Source organism: Lethenteron reissneri, unplaced genomic scaffold (assembly GCF_015708825.2).
Source record: "Lethenteron reissneri isolate LAM-NWPU_2019-01 unplaced genomic scaffold, ASM1570882v1 scaffold_216, whole genome shotgun sequence".
Taxonomy (NCBI): Eukaryota; Metazoa; Chordata; class Hyperoartia; order Petromyzontiformes; family Petromyzontidae; genus Lethenteron; species Lethenteron reissneri.
Genome location: NW_026891738.1, coordinates 997407 through 1015552, shown reverse-complemented (window position 1 = coordinate 1015552; position 18146 = coordinate 997407). Strand labels below are relative to the sequence as shown.

Sequence of the window (18146 nt, the reverse complement as noted above, 5' to 3'; positions counted from 1 at the left end):
GCGAGGGGATCCACTCCTAGCAACAGCCCCGAGCTCTCGCTCAGGGCCCCCTCTCGTGCTCCCAGCGTGGCCTCGCTCCGCCCTGGCCACGCCCCCCTTCTGGAACCTACCAGCGGGTCCCCAGGGGCTTTAAGCTGGACCCCTCCATGGACTCTGCCCTTAGTTGTCATCCACCGTTTAGACTGTCGCCTGCTGACGTGTGTACTGCCGTACGCTGAGGTCACCGCTTTCCGTCAGCAGCCTAAGCTGTTACTCCGCATCCGCCGTGACGCTTATGGCGTGTAGTACGTCACGGCGAATACACCCAGAGTGTTTTTTTTATTAACCAGTTATGGCTCCACTGAGCTATGTAGCTCATTTTCAGAAGCGGACCTGGTGATCACAAACGTAGAGGGCGGTAGATGTCATCGACACGTGGAAATGTACAGCAGCAGCAGCAGCTAAACAACTTTCTCAATGCGTGCTGTTGATTCGCAATGTGGAGGGGAAACAACGGAGGACCCGGAGAGAAATCCACGTGACCATGGAAAAGAAAAGATGCACACTCAAAATACACTGCTGGCATCAGGATTGGGATCGAACTCACGACCTCCTATATAGCAGGTGAGGGAGCTAGCATCTCCTAGCAACCGTGGTGCCCAAGTACTGACTAAGGCGGCTGGCCAGATTACTTTTTCTTTTTCCTGTGGTATGTGGAGGCGATAGATGCCAGATTTGTGCTGATGTTTGACAGGTGACGCCTCAACGTTCGGAACGTCATTGGGTGGGACAGACACAGGCAGCTTGAGTGGGAGGCGAAGTTACAGTCGAAATCACGTGGGCAAGATGGCATCAGACTTGTAGATACACGGCATGGTTCTTTGATGACTTCGTGTAATCAATAATCGTGACAGTCTAAAGGATATATCAATACATTTCTGGATGAAGGGTTTGCCATGCTATCAGTCGTGGGAGTTGTTTGACGATACCTCTCCATGATCGTCAGTGTGTGTCAGTGAAGTTGGGGAGTGAGCCCCAGGACTGTTTTTTGATAGGGTACCACTTAAAACTAGAATTATTTTATTTTACCAGGTAAAGCCCAATGAGCTATGAGCTAGGTTTTCAGAAGCGACCTCCTGGCTATCACAAATGACAGCTCTACGAAGTGGCTTTTAACGTGGAGTTTTTTTAGCATCAGCCAAACGATCCAAAATTTGAGTTTCTAAATGCCACCGATGTTAGACGTGATGAGGATCTAAACACGAGTCGCTGGGTTCAGTGCACAGTGCATAAATCACTGCATTGCTGTGCGCTTAAAAAAGTGCATTAAAATACAATTCACTCTTCATCGTAGGCAGCGGGTCTTATGATATGATAACGAGTTTTTAATATTAAGTGGCGCGCTCTTGAGATATAAATTGACATTTAACCGTGTCACCCGGTAGCGATGTGTGATTGTGTTTTGTGTTAAACAGGGAGGCGACAGGAAGCTGCTCAAGACGATTCACCACCATCACCACCACCTCGTCATGAGGATGAGGTGAGCTAACTATTAAACTATAAACTATTTTTAGTATCAGGTAAGGCCCCACTGAGCTATGTAGCTCTATTTCAGAAGCCACCTGGCCATACAAAACACCTCAACGAAGTGGCGGATATCATCACCAGGTGGAAATTTATAGCAGCAGCCAGATACTCTAAACGCATGACGGTGAATCTAAATGTGGAGGGAAAAACAGGAGGACCTGGAGAAAAAATCCATGCCAGCTCGTGGATCGAACGCACGACCTCCTGCATGCCAGGCGAGGGAGTTCACATCTCCTAGCCACCTTATATGGGTATGTAAGTGTGGAGTCACCGGCCTTTATCGTGCAGGTCACGGGACAGACTCGGGTGCCATGGGTTGAGCGACTGGCTGATGTACCACCTGTGCCCTCTACTGTGCCAACTTACTTTGTTTTAGCCACCCGGTGCTCCACTCATTGTTGTGAGCATTGCTCTCTGCCCTCTGTTGTTGCTGGAGGGCGACTGCCTCCAACTGCCCAGTAGCGTCCTTCACGAGCCTCCTCCACTGAGGCCGATCTTGACATTATTGGTACCAGTTACTAGCAAGTCCACTCAGCTCCACATCCTCTTGTACCACATCACTCAATATTTTCTCTAGCCCATGCCGGGCTCGTTTAGCTCCCTCTATCCAGCTAAACAGAAGCTGCTTGGGAATGTGGCGGCTGGCCATGCGGGCTACATGACCCAGCCAACGCAGCTTTGCCTGCCAGAGGACCTCACTGATGGGACTGTGCCAGGATCTTTCAAGGATGTGTGAGATCCTAACATAATCCAGCCTGGTTTAACCCAGGATATGTCGTAGGCAGGCCAGCCTGAATGTTTAAAACCAGCGCAGATGTTCCTTTAGAAGGCTCCACGTTTCGCAAGCATAGAAAAGGCAGGGCATTACATGGCCAAGAAGACATGGGGCTACGTGTGGAGTGAAAGATTAGGTAGCTTCGAAACAACGCTACACAGCTGTTGAAAATACAATGCCAGCGAAACCTCAGCTGTCAATCCTTAGCTGGTCACAACCACACTGCCCAAATATGGAAACTTCTCCACTATCTTCACAAATACCCCATCGCTCATGAGGAGTCAAGGGAGAGGACAATTTGATGATATAAATACCCATTCAGGTGCTCTGTCTTTTTGGGGCTGATGGTAAGGCCCCCGTCTTTTAGTAACAGGCTCCAGCTTCAACAATAGCGTTTACAAATTCTTTAAAGGGTCTGGAGAAATCACCAGGTCATCCACATAATATGATTGACCAATAGGGAGCCGTCCTTTAACAGGATCCAGGCATCGATCACCCACCCATTGTTATCTATAATAAATCAAGATTCCCCTGGTACATCCATGGAAATCCTCTCGAACACTGTGGTCAAAGAAGATGTTAAATATTGTAGGGGCCAGAGGACATCTCTGTTGCACTCAAAGGTGAAAAGAAAATCGCTCCGACACCCGGACAACCAACTTTACCTGGGCCTGCCCACCATCATGAAGGTCCTTAATGACTGTGAGCAGAAGGCTAGGACTCCAAAAGTACAACGAACAACGCAGAGGCTTGGTCTATTGATGGTATAATCAGCCTTGAAAAGGTCAATAAAGCAGAGATGTAGGTCCTGTTGGAAATCCCTTACACCTCTCTTGGAGCAGACTGACAGACAAAATGACGTCCATGCAAGGACGTCCAAGTCTGAAACCACATTGAGGCTCTGCAAGCCTCTCCTCAGCATGTCTGGCAAGGCGATGTTGAATCATTCTTGCCAGTACCTTTCCTGCGCATATTAAGGAAAGTAGATGCCACGGTAGTTGTTGAAATCAGTGCAGTCCCTCCTTCCAATCCTGCGGAACCCGTCCTGTGAACCACATGGTGGTAACGATGTCATCCCGGCAGTCTGCATACAAACGGCACCCTCCCTCGGCAGTTCTCTTGAGAGGTCATCTCTCCCAATCGCTTCACCCGGGTTCAAGCTTCCGGAACGCCCTTCGCACTTCCTCAATACCGCTCGCTCACACCGCACCACACACACACACAGACTTATGCACTCACTCACGTACCCAGCCCCTTGTTGCTGCACACGAGGGGCGAGCGTTGCCACTTGCGCCATCGCCCACCCGAGCTGCCCGGTCTAACCGACTGCGCTGTGTCCGTGGGCGGCGCAGTACGAGGCGCTGGGACAGAGGGAGAGCGTCTATGACAGCCTGGATCCGTCGCAGGTTCAGACAACAAACTTCTCCTCCAAGACTCGACCCGGACGTGGGCAGGGAGCGACTCGAGTCCACCATCCAAGGGGTGAGCCAAGACTGAGGGGATCTCCCGTCTAGAAATACCAATGGCTTCTGCAGGATCTGAGACATGGAAATACGATGTAAAGCTATTGGTCCTATGTGAAGATATGGGTCTCTATGTGATGCTATGGGTCTCTATGTGAAGTTATATGTCTCTATGTGATGCTATGAGTTTCTATGTGAAGCTATGGGTCTCTATGTGAAGCTATAGGTTTCTATGTGAAGCTATGGGACTCTGTGTGAAGCTATGGGTCTCTACGTGAAGCTAAGCGTTTCTATGTGACGCTATGGGTCTCCGTGTGAAGCTATGAGTATCTTTGTGAAACTATGAGTCAATGTCTAAAGCTATGGGTCTCTGTGTGATGTTGAGGTGTCTCTGTGTGATGTTTTGGGTATCCATGTCATGCTATGGTGTCTCCATTTGATGCTTATGATCGCGCAACTTTTGCGCTGCTCTAATGACACGGATAGCCGGGTGCGTTAATGGTACTTGGTTCATGGTAGACCGCAGGTAAATTCGTAACGATTCAGAGGACCACTGTCGGATTGTCGCTCGCCCCCGACGGGATTTGTAGCGAATTAAAACCTCGTGACGGAGTCCACGGAACGCTGCGATCGCCGCTCGCGCTGCGTGAACTTTGCATCGACGTTGCCCAATCATCGATGTTAAGGGGCCATTCTGTTGAGGCGCCACCACTCCTGTGTGATTTGGTATTGTATGATGTGCGCGCGTGTGTGTCTGTGTGTGTGTTTGTGTGTGTCTGTGTGTGTGTCTATGTGTGTCTCTGTGTGTGTGTCTGTGTGTGTGTCTGTGGGGAGTGGTAGTGTAGTGGTTAGCGTTTTGCTGCACTATGAAGCCGGCGACCCGGGTTCGATTTACGCTCGCGGCCAACACCAGTGACGATTATCTGAACCATTCCTGGGCCTCCCCTTGGTCGACTCAGCCTCAAATGAGTACTTGGTGCAGTGTGTAAACATCGCCACGGGGGAGACAAAGGCGTCCGGGCGTGGTGCTGGCCGACCACCCCCTCGTGTGCCGTGCCAGCCTTCATAGGTGCTGCTCGCTAACAGCACTTGCCCCTACGTTCTGTAAAGGCTATACGGGGGATCTTTGTCTTTGTGTGTGTGTTCGCGCTCTGGGTCCGCTCTGTCGTTGCGATTGTCGCCTTGCCCAAGCGCGATCCACGGGACTCGTGAGAAGTCACGTGGTCACTCTTAACTTTGGAGCTTTCGTGACTGCAGGAATTATTCTTTGGTTCTTTCAGTAAAGTCACGTATAAAGAAAAAATAATAAATTAAATAATAGCATACGACGTTTCGATTGCAACACAAGCAATCATCATCAGGTATAATGAAATAGCGACATAAAATCTAACCAGAAAATATTATAGACAGACATATAAGCAGACAGATATCACCAAGATACACACAGCGGGCAACACAGGTACAGAGAGGGGTGATCGTCTCTGTGGGGTAGCCTTAAATAGACAGAGGGGGGCGGAGGCAGCGAGAGAGAGGGGTTAGAGACAAAATTTACATGTCAATGAGTACAACAAAAAGAAGTGAACAGGCTTAGTGGGAGAAAGAAACACACTAAAATTAACCCCTCTCTGTACCTGTGTTGCCCGCTGTGTGTATCTTGGTGATATCTGTCTGCTTATATGTCTGTCTATAATTTTTTCTGGTTAGATTTTATGTCGCTATTTCATTATACCTGATGATGATTGCTTGTGTTGCAATCGAAACGTCGTATGCTATTATTTAATTTATTATTTTTTCTTTATACGTGACTTTACCGAAAGAACCAAAGAATCACGTGGTCACTATTCACGGATTCCGCGACTCGCCGCCCCGTGCCCTCCACGCTGAACTCGCTCCCTTCGCTGCGTCCCCCCACGCTGGACAAGGATAGCACGCGAAGAGCTTCGCGGCTCATCGGATTCCTCCTCCACAGAGATTGCGAACGCGGCCTCGGGGTGCCGAGTGGCGCCCTCCCATGGGCCCAGGTGTTCGTAGTGCCACTGCTACCGATGGTAGGCGATGAGTAATTGTGTTGTTGCTGTTATTGTGTCACACAGGCGGTCGACAGGCTTCTGATCAATACGAAAATCTTCCTCCTGAGCACGAGGTGAGAGTTCGGCTCTTAGACTCTAGGTGTGGGCGCTACGGTGCGGCAGGGGATGTTTACTACCTCGCCGAGTGTGGAGGAGGTCGTGGGTTCGATCCCGGACCCTGACGTCCATATTGGCTAGAATATGTTAACCAACTCGCCTGGTGTACAGGAGGTCGTGGATTGGATCCAGGACCCTGACGCTCACATTGGCTAGAATATGCTAACCACCTCGCCTCGTGTACAGGAGGTCGTGAATGCAATCTACGACCCTAACGCCTGCTGCATATTTGGAGTCTGCGTGTCTCTCTCTCTCTCCCAGTGGTTGTGTGAATTTTTCTCCGGGGCCTCCGGTTTTTTTCCCTCCACATTTAGAATCAACGTCACCACGCGTTTAGAGTGTCTGGCTGCTGATATCAATGTCCAGGTCGCTTCTGTAAAAGAGCTACACAGCAGCTCAGTGGGGCCTTACCTGGTGACAATAACAACGTTTTCATTTTATTTGTGGTGTTTTGTTCAATGCCTTTCCTTCCCCTGCCGCCAGTGCCGGATTATCCTTGTAGCAAAAGTAGCTACATATCTAGCTACATATGTAGCTACATATGTAGCTACGGACCTCGCACTTTCAAATGCCCCGCACTAAATGCTTTCAGACTATAAAAACTGGTTCAGTGATTCTGCACTTGCTCTATTACTATACTCTTTGGATCTTTCGGTAAAGTCAGCTAGGTAGAAAAAAATAAAATAAAAAATCACGACGTTTCGATCTCAACACAAGCGGTCGCCCTCAGGCGAAAAATTCCAGTAGCAGAACTGCTGAACCAGGAAGAAAGCAGCGAGAGAGCTGTTACAACAAGGGGTTATATGTGTTTGAGTTAATGCCATCATGGATAAAACCACATTCAACAAAATCCAGGACCTTCTTAATGATGGCATTCATTCCAAAATCAACAAAGATCCAAAATCAACAAAACATTCACCCTACGTCCTTCCCTGTGGAAGAGATACAAATGTAGCTACAGGCCCCGCATTTTCAAGGGACCCGCGTTAAATGCTTTCAAGTTATCAATTTTCAGCGATTCTGCACTTGCTCTATTACTATAGTACTATACCGCCTTCAACTTTTATGAACGACTGGGTTAGCGATTTGTCGTAATGAACGGCTGTATAACAAAAATACAATTACTTTACTATGCAAGTAAAAAAAAAATGTGTTTTAATATTTACGTGTTTTTAAATCCTTTATATTAAGTTCGCTTGCTTGCTTGCTTGCGTGCTTGCTTGCTTGCTTAGGACCGTGCAAATCTTTCGGTCGTTTTTTAACCCACTTCCCGTGATCCAATCGAGCTGACATTTTGCACACAGACTCGTTGTGCGTGACAATTAATTTTCGTGAACATTTTCTTCCAAAATGTTACACTCTTTAGGGAAAAAAATTTCAATATTTAATTACCAATTGCTTAATGGTAACAGACAATCATCTGACCCATAGGTGGCAGCCATCTCAAGCCAGAGGACGAGAGGACTCTAGCCGCCCGTTTCATGATGATGCAAATGTTGACTAACCACATGGCATGAAATCCCTGCCCCCACGCTGTACAATGGAGACTATTTATAGAGCAGTTAAATTGAAGCCGCCAGGTTCTTGAAAGTGGTAAAACGGGTCAACGCTAGTGCCCTCGGGAATATACGGGGCATGTCAAGAGGTGATCTTACATATGTAGTGGTGGTATTGACGTGCGCCGACAGTGATGGATCACGGGGCGCGGGGTTGGGCACGCGATGTGGGCGTGGCATGGACGCGCGCGCCGGTGGTAAGGCGCGCTGACACAAGCTGGGAAAGGAGGATCGTAGCGAGTGCGCAGTGATTGGTCAGATAAGTGGGTACTCTCAGCGACGTCCGCAGGAGGGGTATAAAGGGAGACGCGCGAGAGCACTCGTGGTCAGTGTTAACCAGTTGAAGACCGAAGACGGGGTGGAGGAGGTAGTGGCCCGAGACCCCTAGTCCCGCCGTCCTTGTGGGGACCGGGGCCCTGTGTGGCTCGGAGCCGAGACTGGGGGGACCGTGGTCCGACGCCCGTGTGGGTCGGGACGGTGGTACCCAGAGCCGAGACGGGCATCCCGGCTGGGTGTGTCCCGGAAGGCTACGGGGCGTAAGAGCCCGTGTCAGTACAGCTGAGTGGGTGTTGGTCACCCGTGTAGCTGAGTGGGTGTTAGTCACCCGTGTAGCTGAGTGGGTGTCCGTCACCCGTGTAGCTAAGTGGGTGTTGGTCACCCGTGTAACGAAGTAGGGTGTTAGTCACCCGTGTAGCTGAGTGGGTGTCCGTCACCCGTGTAGCTAAGTGGGTGTTGGTCACCCGTGTAACGAAGTAGGGTGTTAGTCACCCGTGTAGCGGAGTGGGTGTCCGTCACCCGTGTAGCTAAGTGGGTGTTGGTCACCCGTGTAACGAAGTAGGGTGTTAGTCATCCGTGTAACTACAAGTTGGTGAAAATAAAAAGTGTGCTACCCGTGAAGTCGTCTCCTGCCGAGTTACTATTTTACAACTGGCGTCAGAAGTAAACCTGTCTTCAAGGAGAATGGACACAAGGAAGACTTCTCGTTCCCACGTGCAAGACCGGGGAGACGACGACGTACCGGTGACACCACCCGCGGGAGGAGAGGACGAGGAGTTGCCGCCGATGCAGCACTTCGCGGAGATGGCCGATGCTCCGCCCGCCTCCGACACCAGCCTGCAGGACGCTCACTCCCGCCTGGCAGAGTTGCTGCTCGCCGCCGCTGCGATCTTGGCGGAGATCTCCGTTCCAGCGGCCGGTGGAACGCCTGCGGGGTTGGAAGAGGCGGCGCGGCTGGAGGGTTCCCGCCATAAGGCGTTTCGCGCCAAAAGTTTGGGAGTTGGCGCCATTTTTGAGGGTCCGCCTCCGGTTGGCGGGAAACGCGGACACCACGTGGCCAGAGGTCTCCACACAGCGCAGCCCGCGTCATCGGCGAGCGCCGGAGCTCTCCATTTTGCGCCTGCAGAGGGAGCCGACATTTTCTACAACCACAGCGGCACGCGGGAAAATCGTTCCAACGACGACGACGACGATCGAGTTCTCCAGCAACGATTGCCCGCGCTGTCGGTGTTCAAGGCGGACGGGGGCGACTGGGGAGCCTTCCAGCGACGGTTCATCGCGCATCAAGAAATGTCGGGGTGGTCCGACACCACTGCCCTGCGCGCGCTGCCAGCGATGCTCGACGACGACGCGCTTGCGGCCTTCACGTCTGCCCCGAGGTCGTCCCGCTCAACGCTCCAGGCCGCGCTGCACCTGTTGGCCAAGGTGTTCAGGCCGCCCTCGACCTGTCGCCACCAGTTCTACGATCGGCGGAAGGTGGTTGGAGAAACAACGCTCGCCTATCGCACGGCGCTGCTCGCCCTGGCGGATTCAGCTTTTCCCCGCATGGACAAGGAGGGGAAGGACGCCATGGTGACGGAGCAGCTGCTGGCGCTGGCTCACGGATTGGGAGTTCCCATTAATACGGCGGACGAAATGGACATCTGCTCCCTGGGGATTGCCACGCGTATCCACGCTTACGAGGTCCTACAGCGGAAGCCGACGGCCGTCTGCGCATCGGTGGAGAACGGGGCACCGGCCGCCACGATCATCGGACCTCAGCCTGCTGTGCCTCGGGAGGAGGCCTTCGCTGGTTCGAGGCCGGGGGAGTGGAGAACGGGAGGTCGTTCGCCCACACGCTCCTCCCGCAAGCTGGAGCAACCGAAACCTACGACGTCCCTCGTCGTCTGCTACAACTGCGGCCTTCGGGGCCACGTCGCGTCTGGGTGCCGAGCCCCGCGTCAACGCACCGCGGGACCACGTCCGGACGACGACCAGGGACTCAAGACATCCCAACTGAACCCGGCAAGTCGCGGCACCTCACACGTTCGGTCCACACGCACGGCACGTTCGGGTTGCCGCTTAGCGGGGGGGGGGTCCGTGTATGGGCGCCGGGGGTTCGGTTCGGCGAGAGGGGTCCGCGTACGGCCCGAAGGCAGTCGAGTGGTCCGAATTGGCCCACAGGATTGTGGCTGCATCGGCCGGGTCGTCCGTGGTAACGGGGTACATTGACGGGGTTGAGGTCCGGGTGCTCGTGGACACGGGTGCGTCGGCCACTATTATTTCGGACCTTATTTATAATATTCTTCCCGTACAATGTCGACCACTTCTGCCGGTGGACGTACCATTTTACGCGGCAAACGGGGGATCTTTGGGAATCATCGGCCAGATTCGGGCGAATATTTGTATTGGCGACATTAAATTGGCGGGTCCTATTTTTGTATCATCATCGTTGGCCGTTCCTTGTTTACTAGGCACGGACTTTCTGTCTAAAATGCCCATAAAAATTCTCATAGACCAGGCCTGCATTGAGCTTCCGTCGGGTCGGCGGGTTGAGTTTTTGAAGAGTCCAAATAAGATACGCACGGCTTGTGCGACGGTGCAGGCGCTGGCAACCCGGACTGTACGGGTGCCCCCGGGATCGCAAATGTTGGTACCCCTTCGGTTGAGAAAACCCCTTGGGGCGGATGCGGGGGCGCAGGGAGTTCTATTGGGGCCGTCTAACAGGGCTAAGGGGGACCTCGACTTAGCGGTGGCCCAGACCATGGTGAGGGGGGACAGTGAGCCGTTCGTTGTGGTCCTGAATACGGGGTCGCGGCCGGCCGTAATTACGCAGGGAACGGTGCTCGCTCACGCCGCGCCGCTACCCGTCGAGGAACAGCTCGTTGCTCACGCCGATTCAAATGTCGATACGCATCCCCAAAGTGAGGAGGGGACGGAGTGGTTGGACTCGTTGTGTGCCGGGTCCAGTACCTTGTCCAGTGTGCAGTTGGGTGCATTGAGGGGCTTGCTGCTCGAGTTCGCTGACGTGTTTAGCAGGCACAAGTACGACATTGGCTGCACAGACCTGTTGCGCCACCACATAGAGACTGGGGACGCGGCCCCTATTCGACAGAATCCCTTTCAGCTCAGTCCAGCCGAGAAGGAGCATGTGCAGTCGGCAGTAAATGATATGTTGGCGGCCGACATCATTGCGCCCTCTTCCAGTCCGTGGGGTGCTCCTATCGTCTTGGTTAAAAAACAGGATGGATCCCTGCGGTTCTGTGTTGATTTCCGCCGCCTAAACAAAATATCAATGGCCGATGCGTATCCGCTCCCCAGGATGGATGAGTCACTGGATGCCTTGGCAGGAGCACAGTTTTTTTCGACGCTCGATTTGCTTTCGGGATTTTGGCAATTGCCCCTCGATGACGAATCAAAACCTAAAACCGCTTTCCGGACACCGGGAGGCCTATTTGAGTTCAACCGATTGCCCATGGGTTTACATTCCGCTCCTGCCACGTTCCAGAGGCTCATGGAATTGGTTTTGTCAGGCCTTCAATGGGACACCTGTTTGATTTACCTCGATGATATCATCGTTTTCAGCCGAACTTTTGAGGAGCACCTCCAGCGACTGAGAGCAGTGTTTCTCAGGATGCGTTCCGCGAAGCTTAAATTTAAACCGGCTAAATGTTTTCTGCTTCGGGAATCGGTCAGGTATTTGGGCCATATCGTTAGCCGTTCGGGGATCTCGACGGACCCTGCTAAGACGCAATGCGTCGGCTCATGGCCAACACCGACCTCTGTCACTGAAGTCCGCAGCTTCATAGGATTTGCCTCCTATTACCGTCGTTTTGTCAAGCAATTTGCCACCATAGCCAGGCCCCTGCACGCTTTGACGGCTAAAGGGGTGCGGTTTCACTGGGGGCCGGAGGAGGAGGCCGCGTTCTGCTCCCTTCGTGACGCCTTGGTGCAGGCTCCCCCCTTGTGTTACCCCGATTTCACGCAACCGTTTGTGCTCGACACGGATGCCAGTAACACAGGTATCGGGGGAGTGCTCTCACAGGTGGTCGGGGGGGTCGAACGGGTGGTCGCCTACGGTAGCAGGGTTCTGTCCCCAGCGGAACAACGCTACTGCGTGACACGGCGTGAATTGCTGGCGATTGTGTTTTTTATACAGCAATTCAGGCCGTATCTGTATGGCCGTCACTTTACGGTTCGCACGGACCATGCGGCTCTCCAATACGCTATGCGGGTGGCGCAGCCATCCGGCCAATTGTCCCGATGGTTGGAGGTCCTTCAGGACTACCAATTCACGACGATTTACCGCAAGGGGTTGCGCCACTCGAATGCGGATGCATTGTCACGGTTGCCGACGCGTACGGAATGCGCATGTCAGTTCGGATCGGCGCGGTGTAAACCTTCTGTCGATGTCCCCGCGGAAGTGGTGCTAGCCGCCACGGATACTACGGGGGTTGACGCCCCCACGGGGAGGGACTCGCTGTTAGCATTGCCTCTCATCGAGTGGGGCCGTCTGCAAATGGCCGACAGCTCCCTACTCGCGCTACGTCGGAAGGTTAACATTCCCGAGGGCGGGGAAACGCGGGTCGGTTCCTGGGTGTGCAGGCAGGGCCTCTTGATGAAGTGGGACTCCATGTCCCGGCGTCACATGCTAGTGGTGCCGGTTGCTGTACAGGGTAAGGTCGTCCTGGCTGCCCATGAACGACTCATGCATCTGGGGTTTCACAAAACGCTCGCCCTCATTCAGCGAGACTACTATTGGCCTGGGATGGGCAATGACGTGGCGAACATTCTTAAGGGGTGTGTAGGGTGCGCTAAAAGAAAACCGCCACCAATAGCGGCTAATCCACCGCTTCAATCCATTCAAGTTTCGCGCACGAACGAATTGGTCGCGCTAGACATCTTGGGGCCCTTTCCCACTACACCTCGGGGAAATAAGTTCCTGCTGGTTGGCGTAGAGTACTTCACCCGCTGGCCCATGGCGTGGCCACTCGCCAACCAGTCGGCTGCGGCAGTGGCGGACGCCTTTGTCCAAGGTTACGTTTTGGACAAAGGCGCCCCCGAACGCTTGCTGACGGATCAGGGGAAAAACTTTTCGAGTGTTTTGTTGCGCGAGGTGTGCGACCTGTTGGGTACAAAGAAAGTACGTACCTCCCCGTACCACCCGCAGACTGACGGTATGGTTGAACGTCTGAACAGGACGATTACGTCTATGCTGTGCCAACAGGTTTGCGACGACCAGGTAGATTGGGACTTACAGGTACCGGGGGTACTAGCGGCCTATCGGATGGCACCCCATGCGGCGACGGGGTTTTCTCCATTTTTTCTGATGTATGGGCGGGAGGCTGATCCGGCCATGGACGTCCAACTGGGGATTTCACAGCCACGTGCTAAATCAAAATTGGCAGACCACATTAAGTTTAACATTGCCAAATTGACTGAGGCGCGAGAGGCTGCGAGATTGAATTCACGCTCTCGGCAGATCGCGAACGAGCGATTGCATGAACGGAAGGTGCATACGCACAATTGGGAACCGGGCGATAAGGCCTGGCTGCATTGTCCACACGCACCGTTGGCTACGTCCCCCAAACTGTTGAGACCATGGAGGGGACCGGTGGAAATTGTGCGGGTTGCACGACCCCAGAGTATACAGATTAAATGGGGAAAACGCCGTTGGTACGTGCACCCCTCCCGACTGAAACCCTACGCGGCGCCGCGTGACCCCGGGTTGTGCCGTGACGACCGAGCGTGTGATGTGACCGTCGACTCGGGGAGGGATGTGTCGCAGGCTGATCCTCACGTGTCTCCACCTGACCCACCCCCAGGTGTCTCGGACCTGACGGCTGTTGACCGTCGGGAACCGGAACCCCGCGGCTCGCGCGGAGCCCCGATGCCTGGCCCATGCCTTCTTGAACTGCCGGCGCCGCCGGATGGCCAACTGCGTCCTGTGCCGTACGACGGTCCGGCAAGGCGGACTCGGGCAAGGACGCAACACTTTTCATGAAAAAAAATAAAAAAAATTCTTTTTTTGTTAAAGCCCGACCTCGTTGCCGGCTTCCCCCTCTGCCGGGGTAATGTCCCGTTCAAGGGACGCTCGGACACATTGGGACGCTGCATGAGTCGGAGAGAAAAGAAGAGGAAATGAATAAAGAAATTTTTTTATTGTTATTCTTTCCGCATACACAGTATCGTTGCCACTCGCCGGATTGTGCATGTTGTTCTTGTTGGGGGTGTGGCGGTTGCTGGGTTTTGCGGATTGCGGTGTTCATGTTGTGTTGTTAGGGTTTGTTGTTATGTTACGGGGCACACATGGGGGTGAAGGGGTGTTGTATGTTTTATTAGCAGCCGGGTCGGCTGCGAGCTATGTGGTAGGGGGTGATGTAGTGGTGGTATTGACGTGTGCCGACAGTGATGGATCACGGGGCGCGGGGTTGGGCACGCGATGTGGGCGTGGCATGGACGCGCGCGCCGGTGGTAAGGCGCGCTGACACAAGCTGGGAAAGGAGGATCGTAGCGAGTGCGCAGTGATTGGTCAGATAAGTGGGTACTCTCAGCGACGTCCGCAGGAGGGGTATAAAGGGAGACGCGCGAGAGCACTCGTGGTCAGTGTTAACCAGTTGAAGATCGAAGACGGGGTGGAGGAGGTAGTGGCCCGAGACTCCTAGTCCCGCCGTCCTTGTGGGGACCGGGGCCCTGTGTGGCTCGGAGCCGAGACTGGGGGGACCGTGGTCCGACGCCCGTGTGGGTCGGGACGGTGGTACCCAGAGCCGAGACGGGCATCCCGGCTGGGTGTGTCCCGGAAGGCTACGGGGCGTAAGAGCCCGTGTCAGTACAGCTGAGTGGGTGTTGGTCACCCGTGTAGCTGAGTGGGTGTTAGTCACCCGTGTAGCTGAGTGGGTGTCCGTCACCCGTGTAGCTAAGTGGGTGTTGGTCACCCGTGTAACGAAGTAGGGTGTTAGTCACCCGTGTAGCTGAGTGGGTGTCCGTCACCCGTGTAGCTAAGTGGGTGTTGGTCACCCGTGTAACGAAGTAGGGTGTTAGTCACCCGTGTAGCGGAGTGGGTGTCCGTCACCCGTGTAGCTAAGTGGGTGTTGGTCACCCGTGTAACGAAGTAGGGTGTTAGTCATCCGTGTAACTACAAGTTGGTGAAAATAAAGAGTGTGCTACCCGTGAAGTCGTCTCCTGCCGAGTTACTACTTTACACATATAAAGGATTTATAGTGAAAAACTTTGTTTTTACGGGTTAATTTTTAAATCCTTTATATTAAGTTCACTTGCTTGTTTGCTTGCGCGCTTACGACCGTGCAAATCTTTCGGTCGTTTTTTCACCCACTTCCCGTGATCTAATCGAGCTGACATTTTGCACACAAAATCATTGTGCTGCCACGCATATAAAGGATTTATAGTGAAAAACTTTGTTTTTAAATCCTTTATATTAAGTTTGCTTGCTTGCGTGCTTGCTTGCTTGCTTGCGTGCTTGCTTGCTTGCTTACGACCGTGCAAACCTTTCGGTCGTTTTTTAACCCACTTCCCGTGATCCAATCGAGCTGACATTCTGCACACAGACTCGTTGTGCGAGACAATTAATGTTCGTGAAAATTTTTTTCCAAAATTTTACACTGTTTAGGGAAAACTAATTAAATATTTAATTACCAATTGTTTAATACTGCAGACAATCATCTGACCCATAGGTGGCAGCCATCTCAAGAGGACGAGAGGACTCTAGCCGCCACGCATATAAAGGATTTAGAGTGAAATTTTTTGATTTTACGGGTTATACTTATTACGGATTAATTTTTTTAGGGCCCCCGCACCTCGCTCAATGCGGCACTGCCTGCTGCTATCCTCCCCTCCCCCTTCCCCCCACCCCCCACCCCCCACCCCCTCCATGTAAACTTTCACTTCTCTGCTTAGAGGATCCCCCCCACCCACCCACGTGGGTGGGGCAGTGAGGCCGATCCTCCCCTCCCTCCTCGTCAAGCCCCACGTCCACCCCCTTCTTGTTCTGTGATCGCTTGCTTTGTGTCGCGCTCGAGGTTTGTTGAACGACCAGAAATTAAGTGAATTACAGCGTGGCCTGCGACAACAGATGTGCAATTGGCCAATCCCACACCTGAGCCAGTATCGTGGTTCACAGAGGCTGTGCAATGAACTGCCACCTTCAATAAGCGAGGCTCCATCTGTTGCTGAGTCAGTGGGTAACTGAGTGGGTGGGTGAGTCAGTGAGTGGGTGGGTGAGTGTCTGACTGAGTAGGTGAGTGGTGTGTGACTTGGTGAGTGGGTGTCTGACTGAGTGGGTTGGTGTGTGACTGAGTGGGTGAGTGAATGAGTGGGTGAGTGACTGTGGGAGTGAGTGAGTGAACTATGAACTTGTGATGGTCGCTCCTGAAAAAGAGCTCCACAGCCCAGTAGGGCATTACCTGGTAAAGTCTCGATGCATCTCTATTAGTCTCTGTGTGTCTCTATTGGTCTGTATGCATCTCTATGAGTCTCTGTGTGTCTCTTTTGGTTTGTATAATTCACTATGATTCTCTGTGTGTCTCTATTGGTCTGTATGCATCTCTATGAGTCTATGTGTGTCTCCATTAGTCTGTATGTATCTCTATGAGTTTCTGTGTGTATCTATTGGTCTGTATGGAACTCTATGAGTCTCTGTGTCTCTATGGGTCTCTATGTATTTGGCTTCTGCTACAAATGTCCACGTGATGATATCAGCCATTTCGTTGAGCTATCGCTAGTGATAGACAGATCGCTTCTTAAAAAAAACTGCTCCATAGCTCATTGGGCCTTAACTGTTCAATTTAAAATGGTCGTAAGTAAGGTAGAATGGGTTGAGTGGTGGTGTTGAGAGTGGACTATTCGCCTGCTGGAGTGGAAGGTATTGATATGAGAGCAGCGTGGTCTGCCATGCACCCTGAATGATTGCTTGTAATTCTCCGCGAGTCTCATTGACGGCGGCCGCTACTGACCATGTGAGTGCGGTATTTTGTGTCTGCGCAGTACGAGGCGCTGGGCCACAGGGAGGTTCTCTACGACAGCCTCGAGCCGACGCGAGTCCAGGGTCGGGGTAAACGGGGACGCAAGGAACCCGGTCACACGTCCAGACGAACTTCGGACGTCTCCAAGATGTGAAACAAACGGAAGCAAAGATCCTGGACCCCACCACCAGAAGCAGTTCGATAAGCAGCCCTGAAGCAGCCCATACAAATAGCTGTTAAGGCGTTCTGGAAAACCTCATAACCCAGCTTTGTATACAAACATATATATCTGCCCTGTCGTTGGATGGCTTAAATATCCACTTGTGACACTTCTAGTTTACGTGATTATTGTACTCTGCAACCAGAAAAATCGTGCATTTGGTCAGACTGGGTGGTGGAGTGGTGGCAGTGGTAACTCGCGTTCCTTGTGCAGGAAGGGCCTCGGTTTAATTCCCCACTCGGGTGATTTCCTCTGTCGACTCTGCATGCTCCTCAACCCCCCCCCCCCCCCTGCTCTGCCTGGGTTTCCTCTAGGTGACTTGTGCATCTCGAAAGCCAGAGGAATGTGCCACGTGACTGGAATTGGCCTGCAAATAAATAAATAAAATAATCACTTGGGATCGCATCGAGCAACATCGCCCGCTTCTCCCAACATTTTGCGGGATTCTTGCAGAAAATAGCACAGAGACTCAGCGAGGCTTTCCTGAGTAAGCAAGCAAAATTAAATATCGATAAGGAACATTTTATTCCAAAATAAAAATGTCTCATTCACTTAATGGGCCTCATCTGATTTCGAACCCTGATTTATGGACTATGACATCTTGTGGGTAATTCGGCTTTTTCCCGAGACACAAACTCAATAAAAATGTACAGGGTAGTGGCAGGACAGAATGACGGACAAATAGAGAAAAATATAATCTATTTACAACAATGGCACCGCTTGTATTAAGAATTTTTAAAAGAACGAGGTCGTCGTTTAAAAATCCACAGTTACTTAACAAGGTGATCGATCCTCTTTCACCAAAAGTCTTTAGGTGTTTCAATATCTAACCTCGTGTCAGGCGCGGTTCATCCATTAGGGGCGTTGGGGCCCCATTCCACCAAGCAGATTGAGATGATGAATTATTTTTTAAAGTAAAAATGCTTTTCTATAAATTGTTGTGTTGTGTTGTGTTTAAAAACATCAAAATATAATGATTAGTTTAACGTGAATTGCCTATTGAAGATAACATTTTAAGTTCATATTATAAACTGCTGCAACACCACATTCTGATTTGTGCCACGGGGCGACTGTGAAGGCGTCCTCCACACTTTAGGTTTTTGTCAGTGTCAAAGAGGTTGTGTAGTGTTGGCCTTCAGTGTCATAT

General features: G+C 52.1%; 1 protein-coding gene across 1 annotated transcript in view; it reads left to right on the top strand.

The window, feature by feature from the left end:
* LOC133339752 (uncharacterized) overlaps positions 1-17738 on the top strand; it is a 60431-nt gene extending 42693 nt beyond the window's left edge. The window contains exons 5-8 of the mRNA XM_061547920.1: positions 1455-1519; positions 3694-3823; positions 5898-5947; positions 16802-17738. Coding sequence (XP_061403904.1) covers positions 1455-1519; positions 3694-3823; positions 5898-5947; positions 16802-16933 — 377 coding nt within the window. The 3' untranslated portion in view covers positions 16934-17738. The remainder of the gene's footprint in view (positions 1-1454; positions 1520-3693; positions 3824-5897; positions 5948-16801) is intronic.
* The last annotated feature ends 408 nt before the right edge of the window (positions 17739-18146 follow it).